This window comes from Harpia harpyja, chromosome 10, assembly GCF_026419915.1.
Source record: "Harpia harpyja isolate bHarHar1 chromosome 10, bHarHar1 primary haplotype, whole genome shotgun sequence".
Lineage (NCBI taxonomy): Eukaryota > Metazoa > Chordata > Aves > Accipitriformes > Accipitridae > Harpia > Harpia harpyja.
Genome location: NC_068949.1, coordinates 2543114 through 2570102, shown reverse-complemented (window position 1 = coordinate 2570102; position 26989 = coordinate 2543114). Strand labels below are relative to the sequence as shown.

Here is a 26989-nt window from a genome sequence, read left to right as displayed (position 1 = left end):
TGCCCATGCGTGCGTTCCCAGTCCAGACCTGTGCGTTCTGAGGACAGAGGCAGGGTGACGGGGACTGTCCCTGCGGCCGTCACTACCTTTGTGGCCGTCGGGACTTCTCTGCTAAAGCGACTGCAAGACCATGAGGTGAGGTGGGGGTTGAGGGCTCCCCTCCATGCCCCTGGCTTCCCCGGGTGCCGTGGCAGAGGGGCGTCTCACCTGACAGCACCTCTGCCCTCCTGCAGGCACTTTGTCCCCAGGCGCTGATCCTGCTGCTCAAGCTGGACTAATGCCATTGCTCCCCACTCCTTTCCCCGGGAGCTCCCAGTGCTGGGGCTCCTGCCCGTGCGAGGAGCAACACTGTGCCCCAAGGCGCAGGGTGCTCACGGCTTCCCCTCCTCGGGGCACGGTCTCGTTCCCATGCCTTCCCCTTTGTCACGGTCCATTTGGATCTCTCAAATGTACAGGACAACATATGCTGTGATTTAAACTTTATTTCATGAGCTCATTAAGAAATACAATAAACAAACATGACAAACGGGGGCTCAATTCCCCTTTCCCAGACTCGTCTATCACGTGAATTCACTTCTTCACCAGTCAAGTCATAAGGTTTCACAGCTTATAATCTGTAACTCTTAATATCGTGCACCTATGAGCAAAAAAAAGCATTAATTACCCAGCCAACGGAGAGAGCGCTCACCCTTCCTCCTCCATCACGGTGCGGGCGTCCCCTGTGTCACACCAGGAAGCATGAAAGCCTCAGCAGTTCAGCTGCTGTTGGATCCGCTTCAAAAGCTTTTTGAGTAAGCTGATGTTTTATACCCTCCAGCTTGGAGGCTGGGTCTATACCATTTCCTTACGTTAGTGGATTCTGAGGAAACTGCCAGACAAAAGGTAATGGCTGCCGGAGACAGCCATCCGCAGCTGGTAATGGCTGCATCATGGCCCTTTAGCTCTCTCTGGCCACCTGTCCTGCCTACGCGGTGCTCTCGCTTTGACCTAATGGTGCTGCTCCCAGCATACATCAGGCCTTAGCATGAGCTGGGTTAGCCAAAATCTAGGCAGGACTTGAGTGAACAGTCACGCCCTTCCTTGTCCGGCACTTTCCCCCTGACCTCCGCCATCCCCCGTTTTCAGGAGTGACCTCCCAGGCTCCCACATGGCCTTTTGCCCCGGTGGAGTCGATCTCCCTGTCTGACTCTCTGCTAGTGTCAGAGGCGCCGCGGAAGATCCTGCTGTTCCCCGTGGCTGTCCTGACCGATGCCTGCAACTCGTCCCTCGTGCCTGCGTCACGCAGATGATTTGGGGGGCAGCAGGTCTCTCTCGCGGCTCCCTGGGAACAAGGGCAAAGCAAGTCCCATCCCTCCCCTTTGTGGTCCGTCCCCAGGGTGACCGAGTGGAGACGTACCGGGAGCTGGAGAGCGTCTTGTGGGGAGACGACGGCTGTTTGACGAGTGGCGTTGTGAACCGCCTGATAGCAGAGGCGCTGAGTGACATGCGAGCGGCCCAGGTGAGCTTGTTCTCTTTCAAGGCCACCAAAGCAGCCTGCCTCTGCCCCTGGTTTGGGGGGAAATACAGAGTGGCGCAGAGCTGTTCCTCGGTTGTTCAGACCCGGCAGAGGTCCTAAGGGAGAGGCTCTGGGGACTCGTCATGACAGGGAATTTGGAGAGGGGAGTGTTGTGTTAAGGGGTAAAGCCTTTTGGCAGAAAATAAACCCCCTTGCGTTCCAGCTTGTCCTTAGATGTCAGAGGGGCTGGGGGCGGCTAAGCTTAGATTCTGGGTGATGCCCAGTTCAGCACTGTAAGTCCGGTCGCGTTCAATACGTTGAACTATCACGATTACGGATGCACAAATAGCGCATTGTACTTTCAATTTAGTCACGTTCAACGAACTATCACGGCTAGATTTTAATGAACAGTGCAGTTTATTAAAGCAAAAGGAGTACAGGTTCTTTTGGATTGCCGGTGATAAATACGCTGTCTGCAAGGCAGGTGCAAATAATAATATAGTCGACTACAAGCGCATTAAATTATGGAAGAAAAAGAGCTCTAAAGAATTCTAAGTTTCCCGGGAAAGCACTCGGTACAGCCGAGTGTTCGAATCTCACCCAAGAGGTGTCCCTCTGGGGGGAAGAGAGGTTCAGCCTGTCGACTGACCCCAGAAGGCAGTGCTGTCCTCCCAACTTGTCCATGATGGTATCTTCCCTAATAGTCCCCCTCTCTTTGGGCCTTTTTATACTATTTTCCTATTTAGCTGGAGCTTGAGTGACTCTAGTCATGCATGCCTTTACTTTGATTGGTATTAAGTTCTCTCGCTTTGCTTTTAAAAGGACATGCTAGAAAAAATTCAGAGCACAGGCTTAGTGAGGGGTGGTTGCACTTTGGAGGCGGGTAGCTTTTGGGATGGAGGTGTGCTTTGGTATTATAATGAGCAAAGTTCACCCAGAGGACATGATTTTGCATGTCAGTACCCCAGGACAGGACACTTAGGAGATAAATCAGAAGTAGGGCAGCAGGTTGACAGAACCCCCATTATTTTACCTCCTTGCTTCCGTGGATTCAATGCAGGGACCTACCGTTCCTACCGTTCCAGTTCCCTATCCCTGCGATGATATCACAGAGACTGGCCGTGGCGTCTCCACTCCACTCCACCCTCCGTGTTACTTCTCTTAGGGTCAGCACACCAAACTCCCTTGGTGTTGCTAACATCTAAGGTTGCAGGTTACGTTGCATAGAGAATTATTAGGGAACCAATTCCTTGCGTGTCCACTGCATTCCACCCCGGAGGTTTTGCCTTCCCTCAAGGGGGTGCGGGCAACATATTGGTAAGTCACTTCTAGCAATCACTCCACAGGGAGGCAGAGATCTGTGCAGAGAAGCGGACTCGGGGCTGTTTCGACCTGAGCGACAGCTGGGTTCAAGCTCAACGCTGTTTGTCCTGCTTTGAGGAAGAGCCGTGGCAACCCACCAGCCCCACAGAGAGGTCCCAGGGGGGTCTTGAGTCTGCGGCAGTTTGTTCCTGGCATCTCCATGGAGAGGGAGAGGGGGCAGCAGCACAGGGCTGTTCTGGGGAAAAGCCTCCCTCATCTCGCCAGGGAACTGCTCGCCTGTCCTAGGGTACAAGAGGCAGCAGCCGCTCGGCCCCGAGCACAGCTGTCCCGAGGGGTCTTGCAGAGGAGATGGGGTCATTCAGCCTGCCCTAGTGCCTCAGCCTTTTTCTCCGGAGTGTTTAACCTGTGACGCTTTTGCAGGGTGTGACAGGTGACGTGAAGATGGCCGCGAGTGACGTCCTGGTAGCTCTGGCCCGCTCCCACTTCCACTTTGTCATGTCGGAGCTCCAGAGCCACCTGAAGGCCATGAGGAAGGTCCCTGATGAGATTGTGCTCCTCACCTTGGGCAAAATGGCCCGCAGATATGGTATGGCACCCTGGGCCTTGGGTAGAGATCTGTGATAACAAGGAGAAGGGATCCTCCCCCTCCCTAAACGCCCTGTGTTGAACTGGGGGGCTACGGAGTTGCCGTGCCTCCTTGTTCCGTGCCAGGGCCAGTTGGCAGCTCTGCCTTATCAGCCCGATCCCAGTTCCCAAAGGGCGGGAACCTGTTGGAGACAAACCCGCGGGGTCTTGGCCCCGCACCGTCCTCCCCATTTCCCCAAAGGGCTTCCCTGTGTCCCCCCTGGGGAAGGCAGCCCGTCCCACGCCCTCCGGCACGTCCTGCGTGGCCCAGCAGCCCCAGCCCTGGCAGGGATGGACCCCAGTCTCCCGTGTCTCTCACCGACCCTCTCGGTCCCTCTGTCCCTGCCTCCTCTGCAGCCCTGCGGTGCATCCCCTTTGTGGGAATGACGCTGCTCGCCCTGCGCGCCGTGCTGACCCAGGTGGGGAGCGGCGAGGTCCTGCATGCCGTCTGCAGTGGTGAGTGTCGGCTCCTTGGCTGGGGTCCTAGGGGCAGGGGCGGCCTTCGATGCCTCCCTGTGATCTCAGAGGGAACGCGGTGGGTGTGAGCCCGCGGCAATCCCAAACTGCAGCGAGTGTGTAGGAGGAGCGGGGGAAGGCCTGGAGGTTTCTGTGGGCAGGACGCGGCAGCGCTGCACAGAGAAACTCCTGGGTCCCTTCCCATGGTTTCTGTTCCCCCGCTTCCCTCTGGGATTAAACTCCCTGCTCTGAAAGGGCGAGTATGAGGGAAGGGAAGGGAAGGGAAGGGAAGGGAAGGGAAGGGAAGGGAAGGGAAGGGAAGGAAGGGAAGGGAAGGGAAGGGAAGGGAAGGGAAGGGAAGGGAAGGGAAGGGAAGGGAAGGGAAGGGAAGGGAAGGGAAGGGAAGGGAAGGAAGGGAAGGGAAGGGAAGGGAAGGGAAGGGAAGGGAAGGGAAGGGAAGGGAAGGAAGGGAAGGGTCTGCAGTGAGAAATGCTAGAGGGGAAGGGGCTGTTGAGGAGAAGGTGCGATGGGTGTGAGGAGGAGAGAAACAGTGGGGTGTTTGAATCCAGCACCTCAAGAACACCAGATTGCCCTCGGATCCAGATCTAGTCCTGGGCTGAGCCCTGCCGAGCCTGGGACTGTCCTTAAAGCAGGCTTGGGCGTGAATGCAAGATACCGTCCCTGCTGCAGACTCTCACATGTTCCCTTCTCCTTTGTCCTGCTGCAGTTCTGGAGCAATGGTCGAAAGGAGTCCATACATACTTGTGCAGCTGGGAGCAATGCCCCTTCCCTCGCAAGGGGGTGGCACAGTTCTGTGAAGCCATTTACCCGGTCTTCCGCTATGTGGTGGCAAATTGGCTGGACTGCAAGGAGGAAGAGGTGAGAAGTGCTGCTTTCCACGCCTGGGGCTGCAGCAGGGATGTCCGTGCCAGTGGGTCCGTCTCTGCCCAGTGGGGTGCGAGCAGAGGGGCGAGGGGCTTCCCGACGGGAAGCAGCCGAGCCTTGGGGCCTTTCTGCAGAGAGGGCTGGGGTACCAGGGTGGGGAAGTGCTCTCTCTCCTCTGGAGCGAGCCCTTCTTCTGCAGGGCAGAAGGGGAAAGGGAAACCCCTCCCAGTGGAAGGGCAGACTGGTGTCCAGGGGATGCTGAGCACTAGGCAGACCTTCAGCCCTCCGAGCGGAGCCTCTCCCTTCCCTCTTCAGGACAAGCAGGCTGTCCTCGGGGCAGTGGCTGCCATGCTGGGGGTCCTTCTGCATGAGGAGCAGCACCGAGAGCATACCTGGGAGCAGCTCCTCTGGCTCCTGCAGCAATACAAGGAGGTCCGAGACACCTCCCGGGTCACCAAGGTGAGATGTTGCGCAGGGCCCGGCGTGGCTGCTGGGGTGGGTCTGTGCGAGTGCTAAGAGGCACTGGGGAGCTGTGGGGTGCCAGGAGAAGCTGGGAAGCCCTTAGAGAAGGAACAGGAAGAGCAGAGGAGGCCTGAGGTTTCCTGGGCTCTTTGGGCAAGAAAAGAGAAACCCGGGGCAGGGCGGGAGGGAGGCAAGAGTCCCCGGGGCTCATCTGCTCGGGAAGGGAGGCATTGCCAGCTCCCTGGGGCTCTGTGTGCAGGAAGAGCTTTGCCCGAATGCCCAGGGCCATGTCCAGTCCCATGCGGCGACTGGCGAGGTCTGATGAGTGGGAAACTGAGTTGTCAAGCCCGGGCTCCGTTCCGAGGAAAGAGACCCTCTTGATGCTGCTCTGCTCATCGGGGTTTTCCCTGGGAGCTGATGTTAGGGGACTCCCCTTATCGCAGATGTTCTGGGTTTCTCCCTTCCCAAGTGCCTTTAGGTGGCTTTAGCCTCCTCTTCCCCCCCGTTCTCTTGTAGAGCCTCAGCTTATGTCCTGGAGATACTGGTGGGAGTTCAGACCCCAATCCCGCAGAGCACGGCTCTTGCCATCAGCACCGCTGTGCACCGCCAGGTAAGGGGAGCCCTGCGCCCTGCCGCAAGCCTGGGGCCTGCACCCGTGATTGCCGCGGAGGGGAAAGACCTGCCGGCTGGCAGGGCAGAGCAGGGCGTTCCTCCGCTGGGACCTTCCTGCAGGCCCGGAGCACGCCAGGACTTCGATCCAGGTGCCACCTTAAGGCTGCAGGAGGCCTGATCCTGGCTGTTTGGAACGGGCCTGAGGGGCAGCCCAGTTCCCACAGCCATTTCCCTCTCGGCCAAGTCGCAGGAGGACTCTGGAGCGCCAGCACCCTAAGGGCAGCCTTTCAGCGCTGCTCAGCCTCAGCTCCTGGGCAGCCTGGGCTGCCGCAAACCTCTGTGCGTGCCCGGGGCCACTGTGGGCTGGGCTGGGTTTCGGCTGTGGGTCCCATGCCCAGAGTGCCCAGGGACAGGAGAACGGAGAGCACCGTTTCTTTTCAGTCCCTCTCAGCACTGATGCCACTTTCTCTAAAATGGACCTTGTTCCCACAGCTCTCTGATGTGACCAAGGAGCCTGGCCTGGCCCAGAAGGCAGTGCTGTCCCGCTGCATCATGCTGCAGGGTAAGGAGAGGAGACTGGGCGATGGCCCGCCGTGCCGTGGCAGCTCTCTCCCTGTCCTTGGCTGTTGGGGACAGCTGCCTGCTGATGCAGAATGCGATTTCTTCCCCGCAGCACGAATGCGCCCTGAGGAGACAGGCATGTTTCTGCACTCCCAGCTGAGCGGTGGGAGTGAGGCCGGTCGCGTGGCAGCCCTGGCCTGCTGGGAGTGCTGGCCCACTCTGACGGTCAGTGCCACAGAGCAGGGACGCAAGGCAGGGGTTGGGGCTGCTGGGCTGACGGCAGGAACGGGCCGAAAGTGGTGCACCTGCACCCAAAGGGAGCTGCGAAGAACGGGTCCCCCAGCCGAGCTGACGCCCTGCAACAGGGCTCTCCCCCGGCAGTTAGAAATGCCGGCACACCAGGAACGATGCTCCAAGCTCTGTAACATGGGCAGGCTGGGTGGGCGGGCAGGTGGCTGCTTTGCACAGGAGCTGCTCGTACCCGTGCTGTTTCTCGTGTTCTCTGTGTTGCCATAGCCTTCAGTCCCTGTAAAATAGCCGTGCCTCTGGAAGTGGGGTTGCTCCGGCCACGCCGCTGCTTCCCGTGAAGCCAGTCAGGCCCCGCTCTTCTGTCCCCATTGGAAGCTTCAGGGGATCCCTTCTGCCGCTGGGGCTCTGCCTCAATGCACACCTCTCCGTATCTCTTCCAGCAACCTGCGGCTGAGGAGGGAAGCTGCCCCAGGTGGTGGGGCCATGTGCTCGTTGTGCAGTGACCCCAGTGCCCAGGTGAACTGGTTTGGGAAGGGAGGGTGCCACCAGGGGAGGCAGAGAAACCCTTTCCCTTGGGATCAGAGCCAGGGGGCCTGGGGAAGTGCTGGCGCGTTGCCCAGGTGGTGGCTGATGGCTCGTCCCTGGGGAGAGCTGGCAGAGTGGAGCGGGGAGGTCACTGTGCTCTGTGGGGCAAATGCCCGTCCAGCCTGGTGCTGAAGCCCAGCCCTGACGCCAGGAGCGAAAGCTTCTGCCGTGGCCTTGCCACCTCTCTGCGAGCCACAAAGGCTGCCCCCAAGCAAACCCTTTGGGTTTTGAACAGGAGGGTCATAAGCACACTCCCCCCCTGGCAGGTGCGGAGGGCAGTTCTGGAGTTCAGCAGGGAGCTGCTCAGCTCCGGATCCCAGAGCTGCTGGCCATGGGATGTGGTGGGGCACATCTTCAGCGAGTTCAGCCGGACCTCGGGCAGACTGGTAAGGGCAGAGCAGGACACCCAGGGGCTTTTTTTTTTGACCAGTGCCTGGACCCTGCTGAGAGCTCCTGCCGGCAGCCTTGGCCTTGGAGAGCTCCATGCTGCAGAGCCATCGGCCGCTGGCACTGCCATCAGAGCCGCTTCCGAATGGCCGTTCCTCGTGGGTGTCTGTGCCGATGTTGGTGGAGATGTCAGTGGATGACGTGGGTTTACACCTCGGCATGTCACCCGGCACTGTGGTGCCGAGCTGTGCCCACAGGCGCCTCCGGCAAAGCCGCCTTGCAAAGGGAGGGTCTTGTAGGGGCAGGACATCTTCCATCCTTAAATGCTGATGGACGGTGAGCAAAACAGAGCCAGTGCAGACAGGCGGGCCTGGCTAGAGGAGCTTTCTGTGGTGTTCTCGTGCTCTGGCCCTCCAAAGCACACCCTGCCCATCCAGTAACAGTCTGGGGGCCCACATCCCTTCTGGCAAGGGGACGGGCCGTTTGGCAGTCCCTGTGGTGAGCATTTCCCAGCATTCAGCCGGGTGCCAGGAGGTGAAAGCTGGGGACGGCCGAGCCTCCGCTGACTGGCCGAGGACGTTCCCTCTGGCCGGACCTTCCCTCTAGCTGGGGAGATCCATGTGCGTCGCTTGCTCTGAGGCCCGGGGAGGCTCTGCTTTGGGAGCAGGGCAAAGGAAAGGGCTTCTGGGTGCTCCTCCACATCCGTCGGGCTGGGTGTGCTGCCTCCAGGGCTGGCACTGAGCACAGCCCTTGCTGAAGGGCACGTTCCTCACCTCTGCTTTGGTGGCACGACAGCAGCATTTGGGCCCCAGGGGCCCGTGTAGACAAGCAGCGGCACTGTCTGCTCCCAGGCTTCCCAGTCCTTCCCAGGGTCTGGGACCCGGTCCTCGAGCTGGGTCCGTCTGGCCTTCAGGAGGGAGGCGGGCACAGGAGCAAGAGGAGCACTGGTGAGGCGTGCCTGAGCCTCATCAGTGGGAGCCGAGAGGAACTGGGGGGTTTGCCAACTCTGTCTTACAGGTGGCAGGAGGCCTTTTTGCCTGGGAAAACCCAGAGGATAAAGCAATTCGAGCCCTGTGCGATGGACATCCTGGGCTCCCTGGACGTCACTCTGAGAGGGATGACCAAAGTAAGTTGCCCTCTGCCCTGCTGCTGTGGCCACTTCTTGCCTTCAGGACATTTTTCCTTGTGCTCCCCCAGGCCCTGAGCCTGTCCCCTCGTGTGCTGAAGCGCACCAGGCTCAGGGAAATGCAGCCCGTCCTTTTCGTCTTCGAGCTGAGTGGAAATGCCAGTGTGGCGAATTGCCCGGTTCTTCTCTGCAGCTCCTGTGGCCGAGGCTGCTGCAGTACGTGGTGCCAGCCCAGTACAGCGGCATGCTGATCCCGCTCTCCCGCTGTGTCCGAGCCCTGGTTGAGAGACGGGAGAGAGCGGGGTGCGAGGAGGAGGAGGAGGAGCCGGATGCCATGGAATCCCAGGAGCAAGGTAGGAGCCCCAGCGAGTGCTGCTGCTGGGTTTGGCCAGGGGTCAGGCCAGCCCGCATCTCCCTGCGCCCCACCAGCCCTGAGCAGGAGCCCAGGAAAAGCAAAGGGCAGAGACAGGCTCTGCTGCTGGGCACGAGGCACTCTGCCCTGCGTGGCCCCTTGCCCGGCGCAGAGGCCCGGCTCTCCTGCTCGCAGCGCTCTCCTGGTGAGCCGGGGCTCGCTCCTGGCCGTGCTGGAGCTGCCTTCATCTCCTGCTGGGCAGCCCTGGGGAGCCCCCCAGCCAGCGCTATTGCAGCGCAGCTGCTCTCAGCCCTCAGCCCTGTGTGGGGCTATCGGAGGTGTGAGGCTCGTCGGCTCAGCCAGCCTTTCTGCCTCCCCACAGCCCGGCTGCCGGCTCCCCAGGCCCTGCTGGCTCGACTGCTGGTGAGTAGCGGGGCCCTGGGGAAAGAGCTTTTCTGGCCAGGGGTGGTGGGAGATCCCGGGGTAGAGATGCTGTTGAGGCCAGTGCCGGGAGCCCCCAAGCAGGAGGCAGCATGCCCGAGCCCGTCAGGGATCCCACTCCGTTCTCAGGGCTGGCAGCACCCTGGGTGAAGCCATCGGCTGCCTGCTGCCAGCCAAGCGGCACCGAGCTCCCTCCCGAGCTCCCTGCTGGGAGAAGCTGTGGCTCTGGCGGCAGGAGCGACCCTTCTCTCCTGCCCTCCTCTAGGTGGTGGCGGCAGCTCCTTACCCGAGCCGCGAACGCGCAGTCGCTGCCTTGCAGCTGCTGCAGGCCCTCCACGGCAGGATCCACAGAGGCTTGGGGGTGGCGTGGGCGACCGAGATCCCCCTCCTGCTGCAGTACCTGGAAGGTAAAGTGCAGGTGGGGAGGGAGAGGCTGGAGGGGAGGGAGGGGGGCAGGAAAACGCAGCTGCCCGGCGCGACGGAGGGGAATTGCCCCCAGTTCCCCAGCACTTGCTCCGCTGCCTTTCCCCTTCCAGGGAGCCGGTGCTGAGGCTGGGGGCAGCTGTCCCCTGGCACCAGTTCGGCCCAGGGGATGGACGGGGCCGTTGATGTCCCCTCGGAGGGCAGGTCTTGGCATCACCCAAGGATGGTGTCTGGGAGAGGGATGGGACTGGTGCTCCTGGCGGGGGTGCAGCCCTCGGCTTTGGAGGACCAAGTCCCCAGGCCAGGCGAGGTTTGCAGCAGCTGTCCTCGGCAGTAGCCTGGGAGAAGGGCTGGAAATGGGCAAAAGGCAGTGGGTGGTTCGGGAGAAAACGTGTGTTGGGACCGGGTGGTTGGAGTTGTTCTGGGAGCTGCAGTCGCTCAGTGGGGATCTGCTGCGGTCAGTGCGTCCTTCCCCAGATTGAGTCAATGCCTCTGAGGACTGCCCCTGGGATCCCTCCCGTGTCTTTGGCCTCGCAAGGGCTTTCGCGTAGGCCCTCTCCGGCCTGATGGCCTGGGACTTTTGGGAGGTCGGACTGCAGAGGAGAGCGCCGGACTCGTCTTTGGTGTGAGCTTAAATAGCTGCGAGAGCTTTTGCTTCCTCTTGCTTCCTAGGCAGAACTGAGAGCTCCCTGGCCTCTGCAGAGTGGGAGCGCCGTGTGCTTAAGGTACAGCATCCTCGCAGGGGGTGTCACAAATCGAGGGGGGAGATGAGGGAGCAAAGTTGTGGGAGGAAGCTCGGGGCTGCCTGTGTAGGCACCAGGAGGTGGGGGCACCTCCTGAGCACCCTGCGCCTCCCCCGGCAGTAGGTGCCTGCCCACTCAAGAGGAGCTGCTGCCTGCACACATGCCACGGCTGATGGCTAATGCCTTCTAACGCTGTGGCACGCGCCTTAGCACTGCCTCCTCCTCTAAGTCCGGCCTGCCGGGGGGTCTCACATGAGGCGTTAGGAGAAAAAAGAGGGTTGGGTGGGGTGGGGGAAGAGACTGCCGTTCCCGGCAGCTCTCCCCCGCAGCGTCCCGGGACACGTGAGCCTGGAAAGGTCAAGTGGAACACTCGCTTCCTTTCCTGTTCACACCAGTTTCTGCGAGCGTCGCTGGAGCCCGTCGAGGACGAGGCCTGGACCGTAGGCCTGAGCCAGGAGCTGAGCCAGCGGCTGGGCAGCTCTGCTGCCGGCTCCTGGGAGAAGGTGTGTGTCCTGCCCGGCACTGGGGCTGGAGCTGGCGCTGGTGCTCTGCCCACGCAGGCAGATTTCACTGCTTTCCTTTCCCTCGTCCCCAAAAGGCGTTTCCCCTGGGCTGCCCCAGCGGCTGGCCACAGCCTGGCATCGTGGCCGGCTCTGCCTGCTCCCGGAGGTGGTCGGGTCCATCTGGGGCCAGCCCTCTCCTGACGGGTCGGGCCGTGACTGCATCTCGGGCTCGGCTTCTTCTCTTTCAGCTTTTCCTGTACAAGGCTCTTGGGACGGTGCTGGCAGCTTGTCAGGACCTCAGACACGTCCAAGGGCAGGTGCTGAGGTTCCTGCGGGACACAAACCCTGTGGAGCTGTCTGAGGCCAAGGTGAGGTGATGCTCCTGTCCTGAGCATCCCCTGGATTTTCCTGGGGGAGAGGGAGGGCTGCTCCTGGCCCAGCTCCAGACCTCCTTGCTTTCCCCGTTGCTGCTGTTTCCTGCTTGCTGCAACGTCCTGCCTGGCCACTGTCGCTGGCCACGGCTGAATGCCTGGACTGGAACCGACTCCCCGTTTCTCTGTGGTTGCAGGGAATGATTTCTGTTGTGTCCCACGCTGCCGAGAGCCACTTCCACCTGGTCCTGGGCACGGTGACTATGTTCTCTGCCACTTTCACCAGAGACTGGTCCTACCAGGCTTCCACGGGCTGGAAGGTAAAGGAACGAGGGGGTTGCTGGTTGGCTTTCCTTTTTTGGCCGCCTTTCCACTTGTACACCTGCAGCAGCCACACTGTGGCAGCTGCCTTTAGATTAACCTTCTTGGAAGAGCTACCCGAGACCTGTGTTTCAGAGGGGACATCCTGGCCTTGGGGCCCCCGAGGTGTCTTTGGAGAGGATGGGGTTTGGCACCTGGTGGGTCAGAGCCACCCAGCTGGGGCAGCTGCAGCGGTTGCTTGCTTGCTTGCTTGCTTGCAGCCACGTTGCCCTGACTTAACTTCAGCAGGAGCTGGTGACAAGGGGGTGGGCGCAGTGTGACACTCTGCCCCTTCCTCAAAGCTGAGGGCTGGGAGCAGGAGCCTGGTGAGGTCTCGTTGGCTCTGCTCCCCACCTGGGGGCTGTGGGGAAGCCTTTCTGGGCAGGGCAGGGCCCTGCAGAGAGAGCAGTGCAGCCTGGCCTGGGGAGGTGAGCAGACCGGGCTCATCTGCGCCACTGACCCGCACAGGCTGCACGGTTCTGAGCAGGACCGTGACAGGCTATGTCGGGTACCTGTCCGCAGAAAGGTTCCAGACAGCTCCCCGACCTCTCGAGTCAGTGGTATAACAGCCGGCAGCGTGTGCGATGCTGGCTGCACCTCCTCCCTCTCCAAGAGAGAGAACTCAAGCTGCGGGGTGGGAACAACTCCCAGCCCCAGCCCTCGCAGCTTGAGGAGTGGCTTGGGGAGCTGCTGGGAGGTGCTGGGGGAAACAAGGAGCTGGCGAGGGTGCGGGGCAGGGCCTGCCGCAGGAGCCCGCAGGAGTCCCGGGGCTGACGTCTCAGGGCATCTCTGTCGACACAGGTACAGCGGCGGCAGAAGATGGAGAGAACCCAGACCATTCGTGCTGCTCTCATGCGCACCTACGGCGGCATCGCACTGCACGCCCCCAAGGAGCAGCTGCTCACCTGTGTGGATAAAGACATCATGGGCAACATCCTGAGGCTGTCCAGAGATAAACAGAGGGTAGGAGCACAGGGCGCGTAGGGTGGGGATGCCCGGGTGCCCCAGCTCCGGCCCCTCGGGGCTGGGGTGTACCGAGATGGGCGGTCTCTTCCTAAAGACCTCCCAAGGAGGGTTTTGTCCTCAACGTCCAGATGCAAGCCCTCCGTGGGTTCCCCCTGCCCATGCTCCTCTTCCACCTCTCAGCCCTTCAAAGAGTTCAAGGGGTGCTTTGCTCTCTTTGGCCTCAGGACTTGCAGCTCAAGCTCGCCCTGGTGCAGAGCATCGCCGAGGTCAGTTGTGCCATCCAGGCTGTGGGCGACTGCGGCAGCTTTGAGCTCTCCTTAAAGCAGGAGGCGACGCGGACCCTGCTGGTGAGTGTCCGCAGCTGGAGCCGTCACACGGGGGAGTTGTGGGCTGCGCCGTCAGACTGGTTTCCCCAGAGGCACGATGGTCTCTCGGCTTCACGCGAGCTCCTGGAGCTGTGTCCGGAGCTGGTGGGGCCCTTGGGTGCTGGTCCTGGGTGGCTGTGGCTGAGGAGCAGGGTCCCTCCTGTAGTGCCTTTGGGGTTCCGTGGGGGAGATGGGGCAGCGTCTGCCCAGGCCTGGCAGCAGAGCCTGTCCCCGGGGCGGCGGGAGGGCTGTCCCGTGTCCCTGCCCGCTGCCAACTCTGCGCTTGTCTCTGGGACTTGCAGGCCTGGATAAAGAGGGAGCCCTGGGACTCGCTGGTGTATGGAGTGTTTCAGGCCCTGGAGGAGTTGAGGTGAGGTCTGTTCCCCAGGCTCTGGGCACTCCCAGTGTGCCCCAGCCCAGCTTGAGCATGGGGCCAGGAGCTGCTGGGGCTGTGGAGTGGGAGGGTGTTCCCCATTCCAGGTGTCTCCCAGAAGAAGGGAGCCCCAGGGGTTCCTTAACCTGCTGGTGGGGGTTTGCCTGCTGCCTGGGAGGAGGTAGGAATTGCTGGAGCTGAAGGCAGTGCTCGCTGGCATGGGCTGGGGGCGTTGGATTTGGGGCCCTCGATTAGGAGGGACCCAGTTGTGGTTTAAGCCACCCTGGAGAGGGCTAGTAAATCCCCTTTCTGTTTTGTCTCCCTTTTTCCTCTGGCCAGCAAGCTGAGGCCGCCTCTGAGCGGGAAGGAAAATCGCAACCTGCTGGCAGTGTGCTGCCAGAGTGTTTTGTCCCATCCTTCCGAGGAGCGGATGAAAAAGGGAAGGAAGAGTGTGAGGGCAGCTGTGAACATGGAGGTACGCACCGGCCAGCGCCTGCCCACCTCTGGGTCAGGATCCCCCCTCAGCACGCCCTGGCAGCCCCCATGATGCATAACCTCAGCTCTCCTTTGCTGCTTTTAGCTTCTGCACAGGAGAGGCATGGAAGATCTGGGCCACCTCATAGAAACCCTTCTGGAGGCTGAGGCGACCTCTGCCTGCTTTGACGACGTGGTCCACGTGAGTAGCCACGGGGCAACAGGGAAAGCGTTGCCAGGGCAGAGAATCGAGACCTTAGTGGGTGATAGGAGGTGGATACCTTTCCCACAGACAAATGGGGCTTTGGCTCCTTGCTCTGGGGCTGTGCATCCGGCCGGGGCTGGGGGACAGGAGCGCCCGGCCACTGCAGCCTCAGGACAGGCAGCGAAGTGGGCCCTGATGGAGGGAAAGCCAAGAGCCAGCCCTGAGCTGGGCGAGAGCAGCCCTGGGGGGAAGGCCAGAGCGGGGAGACGCCAGCAGGGCAGCAAGACCTGATGCAGGGCAGAGGCGGCTGCAGAGCGCGAGGCGGTGAAGGCTGCAGGGCCAGTGCTTGGTGGGGCGGGGGATGCGCCAGGAAGGGGCCAGAGAAGAAGGGAGAGGGAGAGGGATCTTGGGGAGAGAAAGATTCCCGTTGCGAGAGAGATGCACCCTGCCCCAGGTCCTGAAGGGCTGGCTCACCTCAGCCAAAGAATGGGAGCGGGAGAGAGCCCTGCAGGTTTTCACCCACGTGCTGGGCGCTCGCAAGGAGCGATGCGAGCTCATGGTGAGTAGGGACCCTCCGCGTGCCCTGGTGCCCCCTTCCCACCATTCGTGGCCCTGGAAAGGAGCCCTGCCCGGCTGGGTGCTGGGTTTTGGGGCCCCTGGGATTACGGGGCAGCCCTTCTGCCTGCCCTTCTGCCTGGTCGCTGCGCAGGGCAGTAGAGGCGAGCGGGCGCTGGGGCTGCCTGCAACCTTTTTCCTGCTGCTGTCCCCTGCAGAGAGGATGTCCCTACAAGCACTTCGGCTCCCTGGTGGGACTGCTGGGGTCTCTGACCAGCGACTGCCTGGCCACGTGCCGCCAGAGGGCATGGGTCTGCCTTGGCTACCTTCTCCAAATGCAAGGTGAGGAGAGCAGGCGCTTCCCAGCCTCGCTCAGCCCGATCCTCCCTGCCTTCCTGGCCTGGCGCCACCGGGGTCCCGTGGAGGGAAGGGGGAGGCAACGTGCTCGGCTGGTTTTGTGCCCCCACCCTGTTAGCCCTCTGCCTCCCGGCCCATCTCAGGAAGGATCCCTGAGAGAGTGTTGTTGAGTCCCACCTCCCCGGGGCGTGCGTGAGGTTGGGTGGTCAGGGCCATCCCTCACTGCTGTCTGAGAGCAGGACATTGTCACCAATGCTGGGGACTGTCCCCCTCCACGTTGCAGGAGAGACAGAGGGTGGTCAGACAGCTCGCTCGGATGAGGTCCCCGACGTTTCAGAGGCGGCCTTCCCCCTCGCTCCCTGCCTTCAGCCTGGAGAGACAGGCAGCTACCCAGGCAGTCTCCAAAGTCATCCCTGGCAGGGAAGAAATCTCCTGTTGAGCACAAGAGAGGAAACCAATTTGCTGCCCAGAGCAAACTGGGCAGGGAGGAGGGATCTGAGCTGCAGGCCCAGAGCGTGCTGCAAAGGGTTGTGTTTGCACCCTTTCCTCTTCAGGCAGCAGGGTCTGCCTGTGCTGAGGAAGTCACAGGGAGGTTTCCTGCCTCCCAGAGACGATGGTGGCCTGTGTGGGAATAGGGGACGCAGCTGCTAGGAGCAGAGGCTGCTGAAACCCTGAAGCCCCAGCAAATGGTTTAAGGAGGAAGAGGGCTCTTTCCAGCCCGGGATATGTCAGCCATTTATGGGGCTCAGGAAATCCCGCTGCCCCACGTTCAGGAGGGCCCTGGCTTTCCCTGTGGCCTTCCCTGCCACCACTTGGGTTCTCCTTTATTGGTATCTGGGGCCAGAGGTTGGCTTTCTGTAGACGTGACTCCTCTCCTGCTGTTTGTTCCAGCCAAGAGAATGAAGGTGCCGCAGACAGATGAGATCTGGTGCCTTTGTGAGGAGCTGAACAGCCCGCACACCGAGACTTCGGCAGAGACCTGTACCGAAATAACAAAGGTAACTGGCCCCAAAACAGTGGGGTGGGGGCCCAGCTCCTGGGCTCCTGCACGTCTCCCTGCTCCCCTCCAGAGTCTCTGTCTCCAGAGCGAGCTGTCCAGGACAGCTGTTGTTAGCAAGTAACAGGAGGCTTTGAGACAAGACCGTCCTTTAGGCACGCTGGAGCAGACACCATGATGTGTGCGTTTGCACACACGTGTGTGTGCGTGAGTGCTCTTGTCAGAATACAAATTCAGTATATAAGCAAACAACAAGGGGTAGACACTTCCAAATCGCTTAGCGGCACCAGATGTAAGCAGCACTGTAGGCACAGCAGGAGGGTCAAGTGACTGGCCCCTCTGTGACTGCTGAACTAACGGTCCCGTCAAGTTGCCTTTCCTTTCGGAATCGCTGGGGCAGAGCTGTGACGCGGGCTCTCCTGTTCCTGACTTCTCTCCAGGCTGTTTGCAGATGCATCCCTGCAGCACAGGCTGTGGACTTTCTGACTGCCGTCCTGGGCAGCTTGCTGCATGTCATGCCCCCATGTGCAAGAGCAGTGTGGAAGTGGGTGTTCGTCTTCCTGGTGGAATGCAGAAAGGAAATAGTCCAGGAGGTAAAGGAGAGCTTTTTTTCCATTAGACTTTGTCTTTTCTCCTGTTGGCTGTTGCACTACACCCTGTGCAGTTGGCATGGGCTCAAGAAATGCCGCCTGTGTGCCGAGCCAAGGGGCTACTGATGGTCCGAGTCGTGCGTTAGCACCCGCTGCTGGCGCCTGCTCCAGCTGGTGACAAGGCTATGGGCACTTCTTGTCCAAAGTCTGCCATTGGTCCGGGTCCTTCCCATGAGTGAGGCACTGGGAGGCACCAACCTTGCCATTCCTCCCCTTCCTCTGGGGTCACTGTCAGTCCTCCCTGCCCCGGGACCCACCTCACCCTTCTCTTTCTTCACTGGTCCCCAATTCCATCTACTCTGAGCTTTGCTGGGCATGCTAGGTTTTCCACAGGTTGGATAGTTGTTCATTGCTCTCATTGCTTTCCCCGACTGTGGGGTTACCCAGCCTGTGAGGTGCCCTTCCTTTAGCCACTAGTTGCTGCCCATCTGTAGCCTGGGAGCCTCTGGCCTCGTGCTGTGCCTGCCCTTTCAAGGCTCCTGTTCTCCGCTCACGCTCTGCTGCGCTCCACTTGGGCTCTAGGGCCACCAGTGGCTCAAGCAGTGCAGACTAACTCAAGTTAGTCTCAGGAGGGTAGAGGCAAGGAAAAGCATCCCTGGAGAACTGGGTTCCTCTGGAAGGAGACACGTGCCCTTGCAGAGGCCCTGCAAGGCATCTTCAGGGTCTCGAAGAGCGTGTTTGTTCGTGGCCTTGCATCGCTACAGACGCATGGGGAGAGTTAGCCAAGCGTTGAGCGTGAAATGGGTCCGAGTCCTCTGTGTGCACACAGGGCACGCAGCTGCTCATACGGTTGGGCCCAGGCACACGCAGCGACTGAGGCTGTGCGTGTGAGCGTGTGCACGCGTGTGCGCGTGCATGTGCACGACTGCCAAGAGCACACTGGGCTCCAGATGTGAGCCAGGGTCAGGCAGGGTGGAAGGCGTGAGGTTTCGAGCTGGATCTGGACTCTGTGTCAAGGGAGCAGGCATCGCTCATGTGCTGAATGACTGTGTCTGGGCCCCACAGGAGGGGGTAAAGGATGCACCGAGCCCTTCTTTCTCCTCTTCTTCCATTCAGGTGCCAAAAATCTTGGACACCCTTTACAGCTACATGCAGCAGAGCACCCACAGGCCCTTCCTGCTCCATGCAGTGTTTCTCCTCACCCGCTTTCACCAGGAGCCCGTAATCAGCAGTCTCCTCCAGAAGAGTCTCTTCATGGACAGGTACGTGCACTACCCACCTCCCCACTGTAGTCAAACAGGGACCCTGCAGCTTCCTTGCCCTGGGGGGTCCCGTTGAGAAGCAGGTCTTTTTTTTCTGCCCGAGCAAGACTGCGTGCTTGTGTCTCTGCTGTGAGTGGGGCGTTGTAAGCCCCATTGCAGGTGAGGAGGTTTGAGGGCACCGCAGGACCGCAAGGATGCGGGCTCAGGGGTGAACGTCTCTTCCCTCGCAGTGACACGGTGGAGCTGTGGAGGAGCCTGGGGAGAAGCATCCTTGGGATTCGGATCCTGAGGTGCTTAGCGGAGAAACTAAACAGAGCAGGAAACGACCGCCCGGGGACGGGCTCCTCCACTTGTGAGCGGCACGACCGTCAGACTGCTCTGGAGACTCTGACGGTACGTTCAACGGCAGACACATTTCTGCAGCTTGGCATCTGCTTGCTAACTCATACTTGGGCGCAAGGGAGTCGGGTGCCCTTTGCGGGTGCCCGTGGAGATTCGCAGGGCGCTGTGCTGGGCCGGCCTCAAGGAGCGTGGGGAGCCAGGCCAGTTTGGTACTCCTGAGGCACAAGGCTGTCGCAGAAGTGACAACTGCGGACAGTGACCCCCCACCCCGGGCACGCGGGGGAACCAGGCTGGTGGGAAAAGGCCTTCCCTGAACAGGTGGTTCTTGGTCACGTTTCTCCGCAGATCACCTGTGCCATCTCCGAGGTGGTGCTTGCCCTGAGGAGCACGGAGGAGCTCAGGCAACTGCTTCCCCACCTCCTTCCCAGCCTCCTGAGGTGGGCCAGTGAAATGCTGGGTGAGGAGAGGCTGCTTTTGCTCATGAGCAGCTGGGGAGAACTGTTCCTCGAGTGCCAAATGCACGTGGAGAAGCCGTGCAGGTAAGGAGCCGAAGGGGCAGATGGAGGGGCTGGCTTCAGTTCCCCGTGCCAAGGCATGTGCCTTTGTGCGGCTGAGGGAGGGCTTCGCCTGCCCCACTTCCTACATGTGGAAAGCGGTCGTCGTGGTTGCTTTTACTTCTGTTCCTTCATGGAGAAACTCCAGCTCCCAGGCAGGAAGGTCTTACGCAGCTCATACTGCGGACGGCCGTCATCTTGCCTCCTGCGTACCCTTGCGCGCACAATAGCATTGCGCTCCCTCAAGGGACCCCCGCTGGGAGCAGTGACTCTTGCGGGCACTGGTGTCATTCTTGGCCAAAGGCTGGTGGGAAGAGGTATGAGGTGTTGGCCTTGGCTGATAAGTAGCGTGGAGTCGGTCTAGAGGCGTGGGTTTTCTTCTGCTTCGGTGGGTCTGGGGCATGAAGAAAATGCCGGTGTCGTTAGCTGCAGTCTGGAAGGCTGTGAAGCATCATTCCAGGGGTATTTAGCGCTGCTGCAGATCAGTCTTCCCCTAACCTGCTGTGATTGGAGAGTTCTTGGGGTTTCTGGCGGTGGTGCTATTTGGACTTGTTTTGTTTGATTGGGTTGGTTTATTTTGCGTTTTGTTTCTTTTGCCAGGGTTTTCCTTTCAGCTCTAGAGTTGGTGCTGGGCAAATGCATGGCGCAGAAATGGATGCAGCTGCTCGTGAATTGGGCAGTGTGGGCTCGCCTGGAAGACCCCCTGGCTTACCCTGAGGGGGTGTGTCTCCTGAGCAGGTAAGAGCCCCAGGGATGCATCTGGCCAACTCCTGCAGGGCTGTGCCCAGGGAAATGGCCGCTGGGACCCTCCCGGCGTGCCCGGGAAGCCGTCGGGAGCTGAAGAATAGTGTCTGCATCGGCGCAAGTGAATTTTGGAGGCCCGGCCTGTGGCCTTCCTGGGTAACTGTGTGTCCCTCGCTTGTGACCCCTGCACAGGGTCCTGCTCCACGCTGGGCTCGTCTCCCCCTGTCTGGTGAAGAACCTCTTGCCGTGGCTGGATTCCTGCTCAGTTAAACTGCGGGTGACAGCTACAGCTTTCTTTGCTGAGGTAAGGCAGGAGATGGGGAAGGAAGGGTTCAGAGGGCTTTTACTGAGATACTGCTGCTTGGGATGTCTCTTTTTGTGGGAAGATCCCTGGCAAACGGCTCCCTGGAGCAGGGTGGCCAGGGGAGCACCTGGCCGGGACCAGGTCCCCACGGCGCTGCCTGTGGTGTTGTTCCAGATCTCTCGGGACCGCAGGACGACAGGGACCTCCGAGTGAGGCAGGCGCTAGAGGAATCCCTCCGCAATGCCTGGCCCCAGCCAGCACCACGGAGTTAATTAAAGCTCATCAAAAGACACCGAAAGGGGAGCGTATCTGTTCTTTCCCTAATAGCACCCCCGCGGTTGGTGAGACAACGTGTGGGTGACACCCATGCTGGGGGCTGCCAGCTGTGGGGCCCCTCTCAGATCTTCCCGGGCTGGGGACAATGGAGTCATGCCGGGACAGACCCCAGAGCAGGGGTCTCCCCGTGGGGTCCTGGGGCCTTGCCGTGCCCTCCCACTGCCCATGGGGATCTCCTCGCCACCCCTCCCACCGCGGCATGACCACCTCCAGCACCAGCCCGCGCTGGTGCAGGGAACAGCCCAGGACAGCCCCGACCGTATCACCAGCATCTGGCTGGCCCATCGGACCCCTGCCCGTTAACCCAGGCCCCACCGGTGCTGTTCCTCACCCCCAGCGAGCCTCTGCACATCTGCAGGGGGCAGGGGCAGCTCCACACAGGGAGACCACCAGCAGAGACGGGGCTTTGTCCCTTGGGCTGCTGTGCACGCTGGCCCGGCTGCGAGCCCCTGTGAGCCTCAGCCCCCTGTCCCGCGGGTCCCACCCCACGTGTGATCCAAACTGAACGCCTGTCCTTTGTAGTGCCCAGAGCCTCATGTTTCGGGCCGAAATGCTCAGGTTTAGGGTCCAAACCCGCCTTTGATGACCCCCAGCCTTTCCTCAGGGCCCACAGCTCCATCCTGAGGCTCTCAGCCCTAAAGGTGGAGTTGGTTGCCTGGCAACCTCCCCCCAGCAGTCCCTGGGGAGTCAGTGGACCCAGGACAGCCAATCGCATTTGAGGAGGCGGGGGCAAGGCATGTGATCGATAGGTAACCCACCAGTCAAGGTTCGAGGCCTGCAGGAAAGGTGGCAAGAGTGCAAAAAGCCAGGCACAGTGCTGGGGGGGGGGGGGGGGGCGGTGATGGTTGGAGGCGGGGCATGCCAGCTCCACCAATCAGAGCTGGCAATAGCAAAGCACACAGGTGACTGATAAGCCGCCTGCCCCATCACGGGATGGGAGGAGCAAGGGAGCAATCTCATGCAGCCAATCGGAGGAAACATCGCCTCAGGGGAGGGCGGGCAGCACACTGCAGCAGGTGGCCAATCACAGAGAGCATCACCTCAGGTGCACCTGGGCAGCCTGAGGCCTGGGGCCAGTCAGAGGCCGCCCTGAGGGAAGGGCGGGCCCCAAACCAGGGCACAGTGACAGCCGAGGGGACCAATCCGAGGCAGCACCGCCTCAAGGGAGGAGACTGACAGCCCTCCCCACCTGTGCTGCCCCATGGGAGAAGAAGGTGGGCTACGCCGGCCACCAGGCCTGGTGCTGGGGCCAGGAGTTTCCTTTAGGCACCTGCAGTGCCGAGGGCTCCGGCAGTCCTGGGAGCTGAGTGTGCCAGGCACAGGGCAAGCGACTGAGCTGGACGTTCTCCAACGGCAGGCATTTGTAGGAGGGGGGCTCGGAGGGAACCCATCTTGCCCTACCGCTGCAGGGGGTCGGGTCCAGGCACGCGGGAGCCCTGGCCCCCTGCACGTCGGGCTTTGCAGTGCCCTCACATGGCCTGAGCCTCCTCCCAACCGCACAGAGCTGCTCAGACCTGCTGCTAACTCCTGGTTCCCCGCCGCTGACTTGCTGCTTGCATGGATCGGACGCGTTGGTTCAGCTGCAAGTCGTGAAAGAAAGCAAAGGACCGAGAAGCCAGAGAGACAGGGAGAGAGGTCGCTGCAGAGTGGAGTCCCTGGAGATAAATGTCTTTGGGGGAGGCTTCTCATGTCAGCTCAGGCCAGGCAAACAGATGAAACTGTGGAGTGGGAAGGCTCCCGTAGGCAGTAGCTCAAAGGGGCTGAGCTCTGCCTGCCAGCCTGTTGTATTAGCCGGGACAACATCAAGAGCAACCACGGCAGCTGCTGAAGACAGGCTATTTAGAGAGCATACTCTCCTCTGAGCAAGTACAAGCCTAACTCTTGACAGCCCGGTTCCCCCAGCAGCCCCCTCCTGCCCCACTCGTGGGAGAGGAACAAGCTCTGGGCCAGGCAAGGGGCTGGTGGGAAGCTTGTGACACTGGTCAGGAGGTGAGGACCAGCTCCCACAGGGGCACAGTGCCCCCAGGAGCCCCAGGCCAGCACGGCCCTACTCCTACAGCCGTGGTCCCCCAGGGCATGGCCAGGCTGCACCGTCCCACCGTGCCAGCCCACCTCCGTGGGAGGTGAGGGGTCCCCAGGCTCTGCCTGTGCATGGAGGGCTGGGAGGGGGCCAAGCTCTTGGGGTGCTGGGACCCAGAGCTTGGGCTGTGGGACGTTCCCTGCTCTGGGAGCAGAACAGGCACCATGGGCGACTCACTCCGATGTGGCTGTCCCTGTTGCTGCTCTCAAAACTTCAGGCAGAAATCCCTCCAGAGGCCAGGACAAACCCCACCTCACTTGGGGTGTCCCCGCAATGGCCGGCAGATTTCCCTGCCTTCCCGCCATGGTCTGGCCCCATCGTGCTGCGCCCCAGGGAGCAGAGACGGGTGGGGGCCTTCCAGCAAGGAAGGAGGGCTGAGGGGAAGTCTGCTCATCCAAGGGCCGAAGGCTCTGGGACACACGGGGGCTTCCTCACCCATTGCACCTCAAGGTGAAGGGTGAGGGGCAGAGCACAGCTGGAGCCAGAGGAGCACAGCTGGAGCTGGGGCTGCCTGACTAGTCTGGGGGGTGGAGGGAGGAGAAGGTGTGGGGAGGGATGTCCATGACTGTTTCTGGGAATGCTGTCTCAGGCCCCAGCCTTCACCAGGGCCATGCCTCCCCGTGCCCCTTGCCTAAACTTCCCATGTCCCTTGCCTAAACTTCCCACCCCTTGTTATTGCCCACGACGATGCCAGCTGGATTCCAAGGCTGGGCCTGGCAGAGGAGGGAGGAGAGTTGTGGTCGACCCTTTTTGCTCCTCAGGCTGGAGAATGACATCCTTGGCTGAATCAACAGGGCAGACGCGGAGAGAGGGATGATACTGAAACAAGGAGTTTGGAGAGCTGTCTAAGCTCAAGGTCTGCGAGCAAGACTAGGGCAAGCCCTGCCTCTGGTGACTTGGCTTCCCAGGTCACTATGGGATGGAAGGGGACCTTCTGCTGAAGATCTCTCATGGACGGACGTCCCCACCGCAGACATGTAGAGCTCCTCCAAGGGGGTTACTCCGGGTGCGTCAGTGGAGGGCAGAGGTGGCCCTAGGCCTGAAAGACCTAGATGAAGGGTGGGCAGTGAGGGTTGTGGTGTTTCTCTTCCCAAGTCACCATTCCGTGTGAGGAAGCTCTGCTTCCCTGGCAATGGCCAAACATCTGCCTGCCGTTGGGAAGCCCCAGGGAGCTCCCTTCGGGAGTCTCTGTGGCGCAATCGGTTAGCGCGTTCGGCTGTTAACCGAAAGGTTGGTGCTTCGAGCCCACCCAGGGACACCTCTCCCCTCTTGCCTGCCTATGCCACAGCCTTCTAACATTTAAGGTCCCTTCCAACCCAAAGCGTCCTATGGCTCTAGAAAAAAAACACAGGCTCTTCAGTCCCCTCAGCAAGGCCAGAGGAGGGAAAGAAAACTGATGGCAGCAGTTCCTTATTCTGATTTGCCTGCCCAGCTTGGGGAGCAGGGCTTAGCTCCCACCTGGGCTCAACCCAGCACATAATTTGCCTTAGTTCTACTTTCACTAAAGACAGTAACAGTAGCGTGCTCTAAAAACATTTCTTCTTCTTCTTGATGGTCCTAAGACTCATTTCTCAACTCTTAGTAAACTTAATTGCTTTAATGTTCTGCCTTTCACCTGACTTGATCCCCATCCACTGCTGCTTGTTCTTCTCCAGACTCCTGCCTTCAGGCACAAGGGCCTGGGACACCCCACCAGTATCAGTCCCCTGCCTAAGGAAAAGTCTTCTCCTCTGGAGCCCAAGGCTCCGCCACTTGCTCTCCTCACCCCCCCGGCATCTGGGACCCCACCATCTCATGGTCACTACAGCCAAGGATGACACTGATTATCACATCCCTGTCCACATCTTCCTTGTTTGCCAGTACTGGAGCCAGGTGAAGCACCCAGGGCCCTTGCTGGCCCACCTAGGAGCTGTCTGAAGAAGTTGTCCCGAGATCCTCCAGACTGTTTGCACCCTGTTGGACCCGGTCCATGAATGCCAGGGCAATTACAGTCTCCAACAGGAACTGGCTCATTGACCTGCAGTCTTCCTTGGGCTGCTGACAGAAGACTTTTCCTGCTTCCTCACCCGCATGGAGAGGTTCAGAACTGCCAGCATGATGTCACCCTTACTGCTTCCTCTAATCCTCAGTGACAGAAGCTAACCCATCCTGGAAGAGCTCCATACATCTGAGCTGCCCCTTCACACAGGGCCAGCCCCACGCTCACCTTCCCTGGCACTCTCTTCTGCAGATCCTCTATCCCTCTTTTGCAGCACCCCAGGTGAGCAAGCTGTCCCACCACGTCTAATTTCATCCAAAACCTTCACAGTGCTGTGAGGCTCCAGCTCCTCCTGCCTGGGCACGTTTGGGCTGCAGCATCTCAGCCGTGGCACCGGGGCTGGGCACAGACTCCTTGCAGGCAGATACGGTAACAGGGACCCAAGGATCCCACGCTGCTTCACACGCTAGAGTGTTTGACAGATGTGCATGCAACAAGGAACTGAGCTGCCCACAGACTGCCCTGCTGTCTGCAAGGCCAGAGAAGCGCGGCTGGGGAATGACACCGTGTCCAGAGAGGCGTTTGGTGACTCTGCAGAAACTCTGCAGGGCTGTGGGCCTTGTAGGACAAACTCCAGGAAGGAGAGAGTGCTGCAGAGAAAGTGTTTGGAGGTGGACACCTTCTGGTCCGTCCCCACTGTGACTGTGGACATTACCATCATCATCTTCCTTCTGCACGCCATCAGGCATGGGAGGAGAGGTTCAGAGAGAGGAGAACGGTCCAGGGTGGAGAACACAAGCACAGGGCTGGGCACCCTGCTGTGGCCTGCCTCCTTGTCCTGCGGCACCACCAAGGGATGGACCTTGCGTCTGTGGCATGGTGTTGCTGTTCAGGCGATGGCAGACAGGCACCGGACCCCTTTGGGAGGCCCTGGGGTGCCTGCCCCACACCAGCTCCACCAGGGCACGGCTCCCCTGGAGGTCCTGTGCTGTGTTTGCCTGCTGAGTGCAGTTGTATTTGGCACTCTAGGCACCTGGCGTGGCACCGGAGGCTTTTTTCTTAATGCCATTAAGTAAATGAAAATAAATAAGGTGTCTTCAGCACAGGGATGTGGACGTGTCTTAGCTTTGCCATGACTGGTACTCTAGTAAATGCAGTGGAGAGAGAGAGACTCCTGGGTCTCCTTCTGGTGCGCCCCTGTGCTTGGTCAGCCCAAGAGCTCCGTGTCCTCCAGAGATATATGTGACAAGGTGCATTCAGGTGCCCTGAACGTACAGGTCCGGTGTCATGCAGGATGGCCAAGGATATCCCCATTCCCCCTCTGGACCTCAGCTGACGCTCAGGAAGGATGTGGGTATTCTCAGAGATTTTCCACCGGAGCTTGCAAACACTTGCATACGTCTTAGACGAACCCTGGCCCCTCGGTCATCAGCAAGTGTCTGTGGGTGAACAATCGAGTGCCCACAGAACAAAGACCAGAGAATCAGAGCAGGGGCTCACCTGCAGGCAATGCTTTTGTGCCCCTGGAATTGAAGCAAGAGGAATCCCAGCTCCTCTGGCTGTGTGGGGTGTATGGGGGGAGCTGAATCCTGCTTCTTCCAGCTGGGGATGACATGCCTGCATTGCCTCAGCTGAACAACAGCTCTGCAAAGGGGAAGCCAAACCCTCCCTGCCTGAGTGTCCTCTTTGTTACGGGACAGGAACGGCGGTGTCCAGAGGGGAACTTCGATGCCTCTCGCAGACAACCACGCACTGTTAGGACAATTTCTGCCGCAGGAATCAGTCCCTCTCCGCTGTTGAGAGAAACCACCACAGCTCATAACCCAGTAAGTCTCTGGCTGCAGGGCAATATACCGGAGTTTCCTGGAGGGGTCTCCTACAGCTGGCACATCCCAGAGCAGATAGGATCTGGCAGGATGGCTCTCAGGGTTTCTTTCGCGTGGAGAAGGATGTGCAGCAGAGCAGGGCTTCCCTGCTGCAGCCTCTGAGGGACAGGGCATCACAGGTCCCTTTTCCCAGGGTTGACTGCAGGGCTGTGAAGCCGGGCGTGCACCCAGGGGTGCCCAGGGCTGTCCTTCAGAGCAGGGTCCCTGCACCCCAGGGCTCTGTGTGCCGGGGCTCTGCTCCCCACGGCACTCTGGGGAGAAGCTGTGGGTGGAAGGAGGAACCCCCGGCAGGGAAGGGTCCTCGTGCTGTTGGGAGGGTGCTGCAGGGATCAGGTCTGTTCACAGATCCAGATCACCCCTAGGACATTTCTGAGGGGAGTTTTCACAAGAGTTGTCGATGCAGCATTTATTATAAAGACAAAGAGCTTTCCTGAGTTTCCACTTTCAATTTCCCACTGCTGCTGAGGGTTGGGGAGAGGAGAGAAATGGGAAAGGAGATCACAGAGTCACGGAGCAGGAAGATGCTGAGCAGCCTTCCCCTGTGACAGGTGCCTCTCAGGTGAGTGAGGATGTGCATGTAGTGATAGTCCCCCCTGCCCCTCTGTCGTGACCACGTCTGCAGCCGAAGGGCAGATGGAGGGCAATAGTTTGGAAGGCAGGTTC

General features: G+C 60.3%; 1 protein-coding gene and 1 non-coding gene across 2 annotated transcripts; both read left to right on the top strand.

Annotated features, from left to right (window-relative positions):
• The first annotated feature begins 38 nt into the window (after positions 1–38).
• Positions 39–25776, top strand: LOC128147342 (maestro heat-like repeat-containing protein family member 2B). Its single transcript, XM_052799814.1, is given in 32 exon segments — positions 39–135; positions 1376–1498; positions 3239–3404; positions 3800–3888; positions 4589–4777; positions 5099–5242; positions 6350–6419; positions 7126–7143; positions 7146–7183; positions 7519–7638; positions 8657–8716; positions 8718–8765; positions 8959–9540; positions 9824–9965; positions 10654–10706; positions 11120–11227; positions 11476–11595; positions 11796–11918; positions 12760–12938; positions 13019–13271; positions 13592–13659; positions 14002–14137; positions 14243–14338; positions 15115–15238; positions 16145–16251; positions 16691–16843; positions 17957–18102; positions 18333–18495; positions 18790–18983; positions 19599–19736; positions 25066–25185; positions 25734–25776. Coding segments are annotated over 31 exon segments (4005 nt in total). The 5' UTR covers positions 39–135; positions 1376–1483.
• TRNAN-GUU (transfer RNA asparagine (anticodon GUU)) lies at positions 23647–23720 on the top strand. The gene has a single exon. It is a non-coding gene; the product is annotated as a tRNA-Asn (tRNA).
• Positions 25777–26989: the final 1213 nt, after the last annotated feature.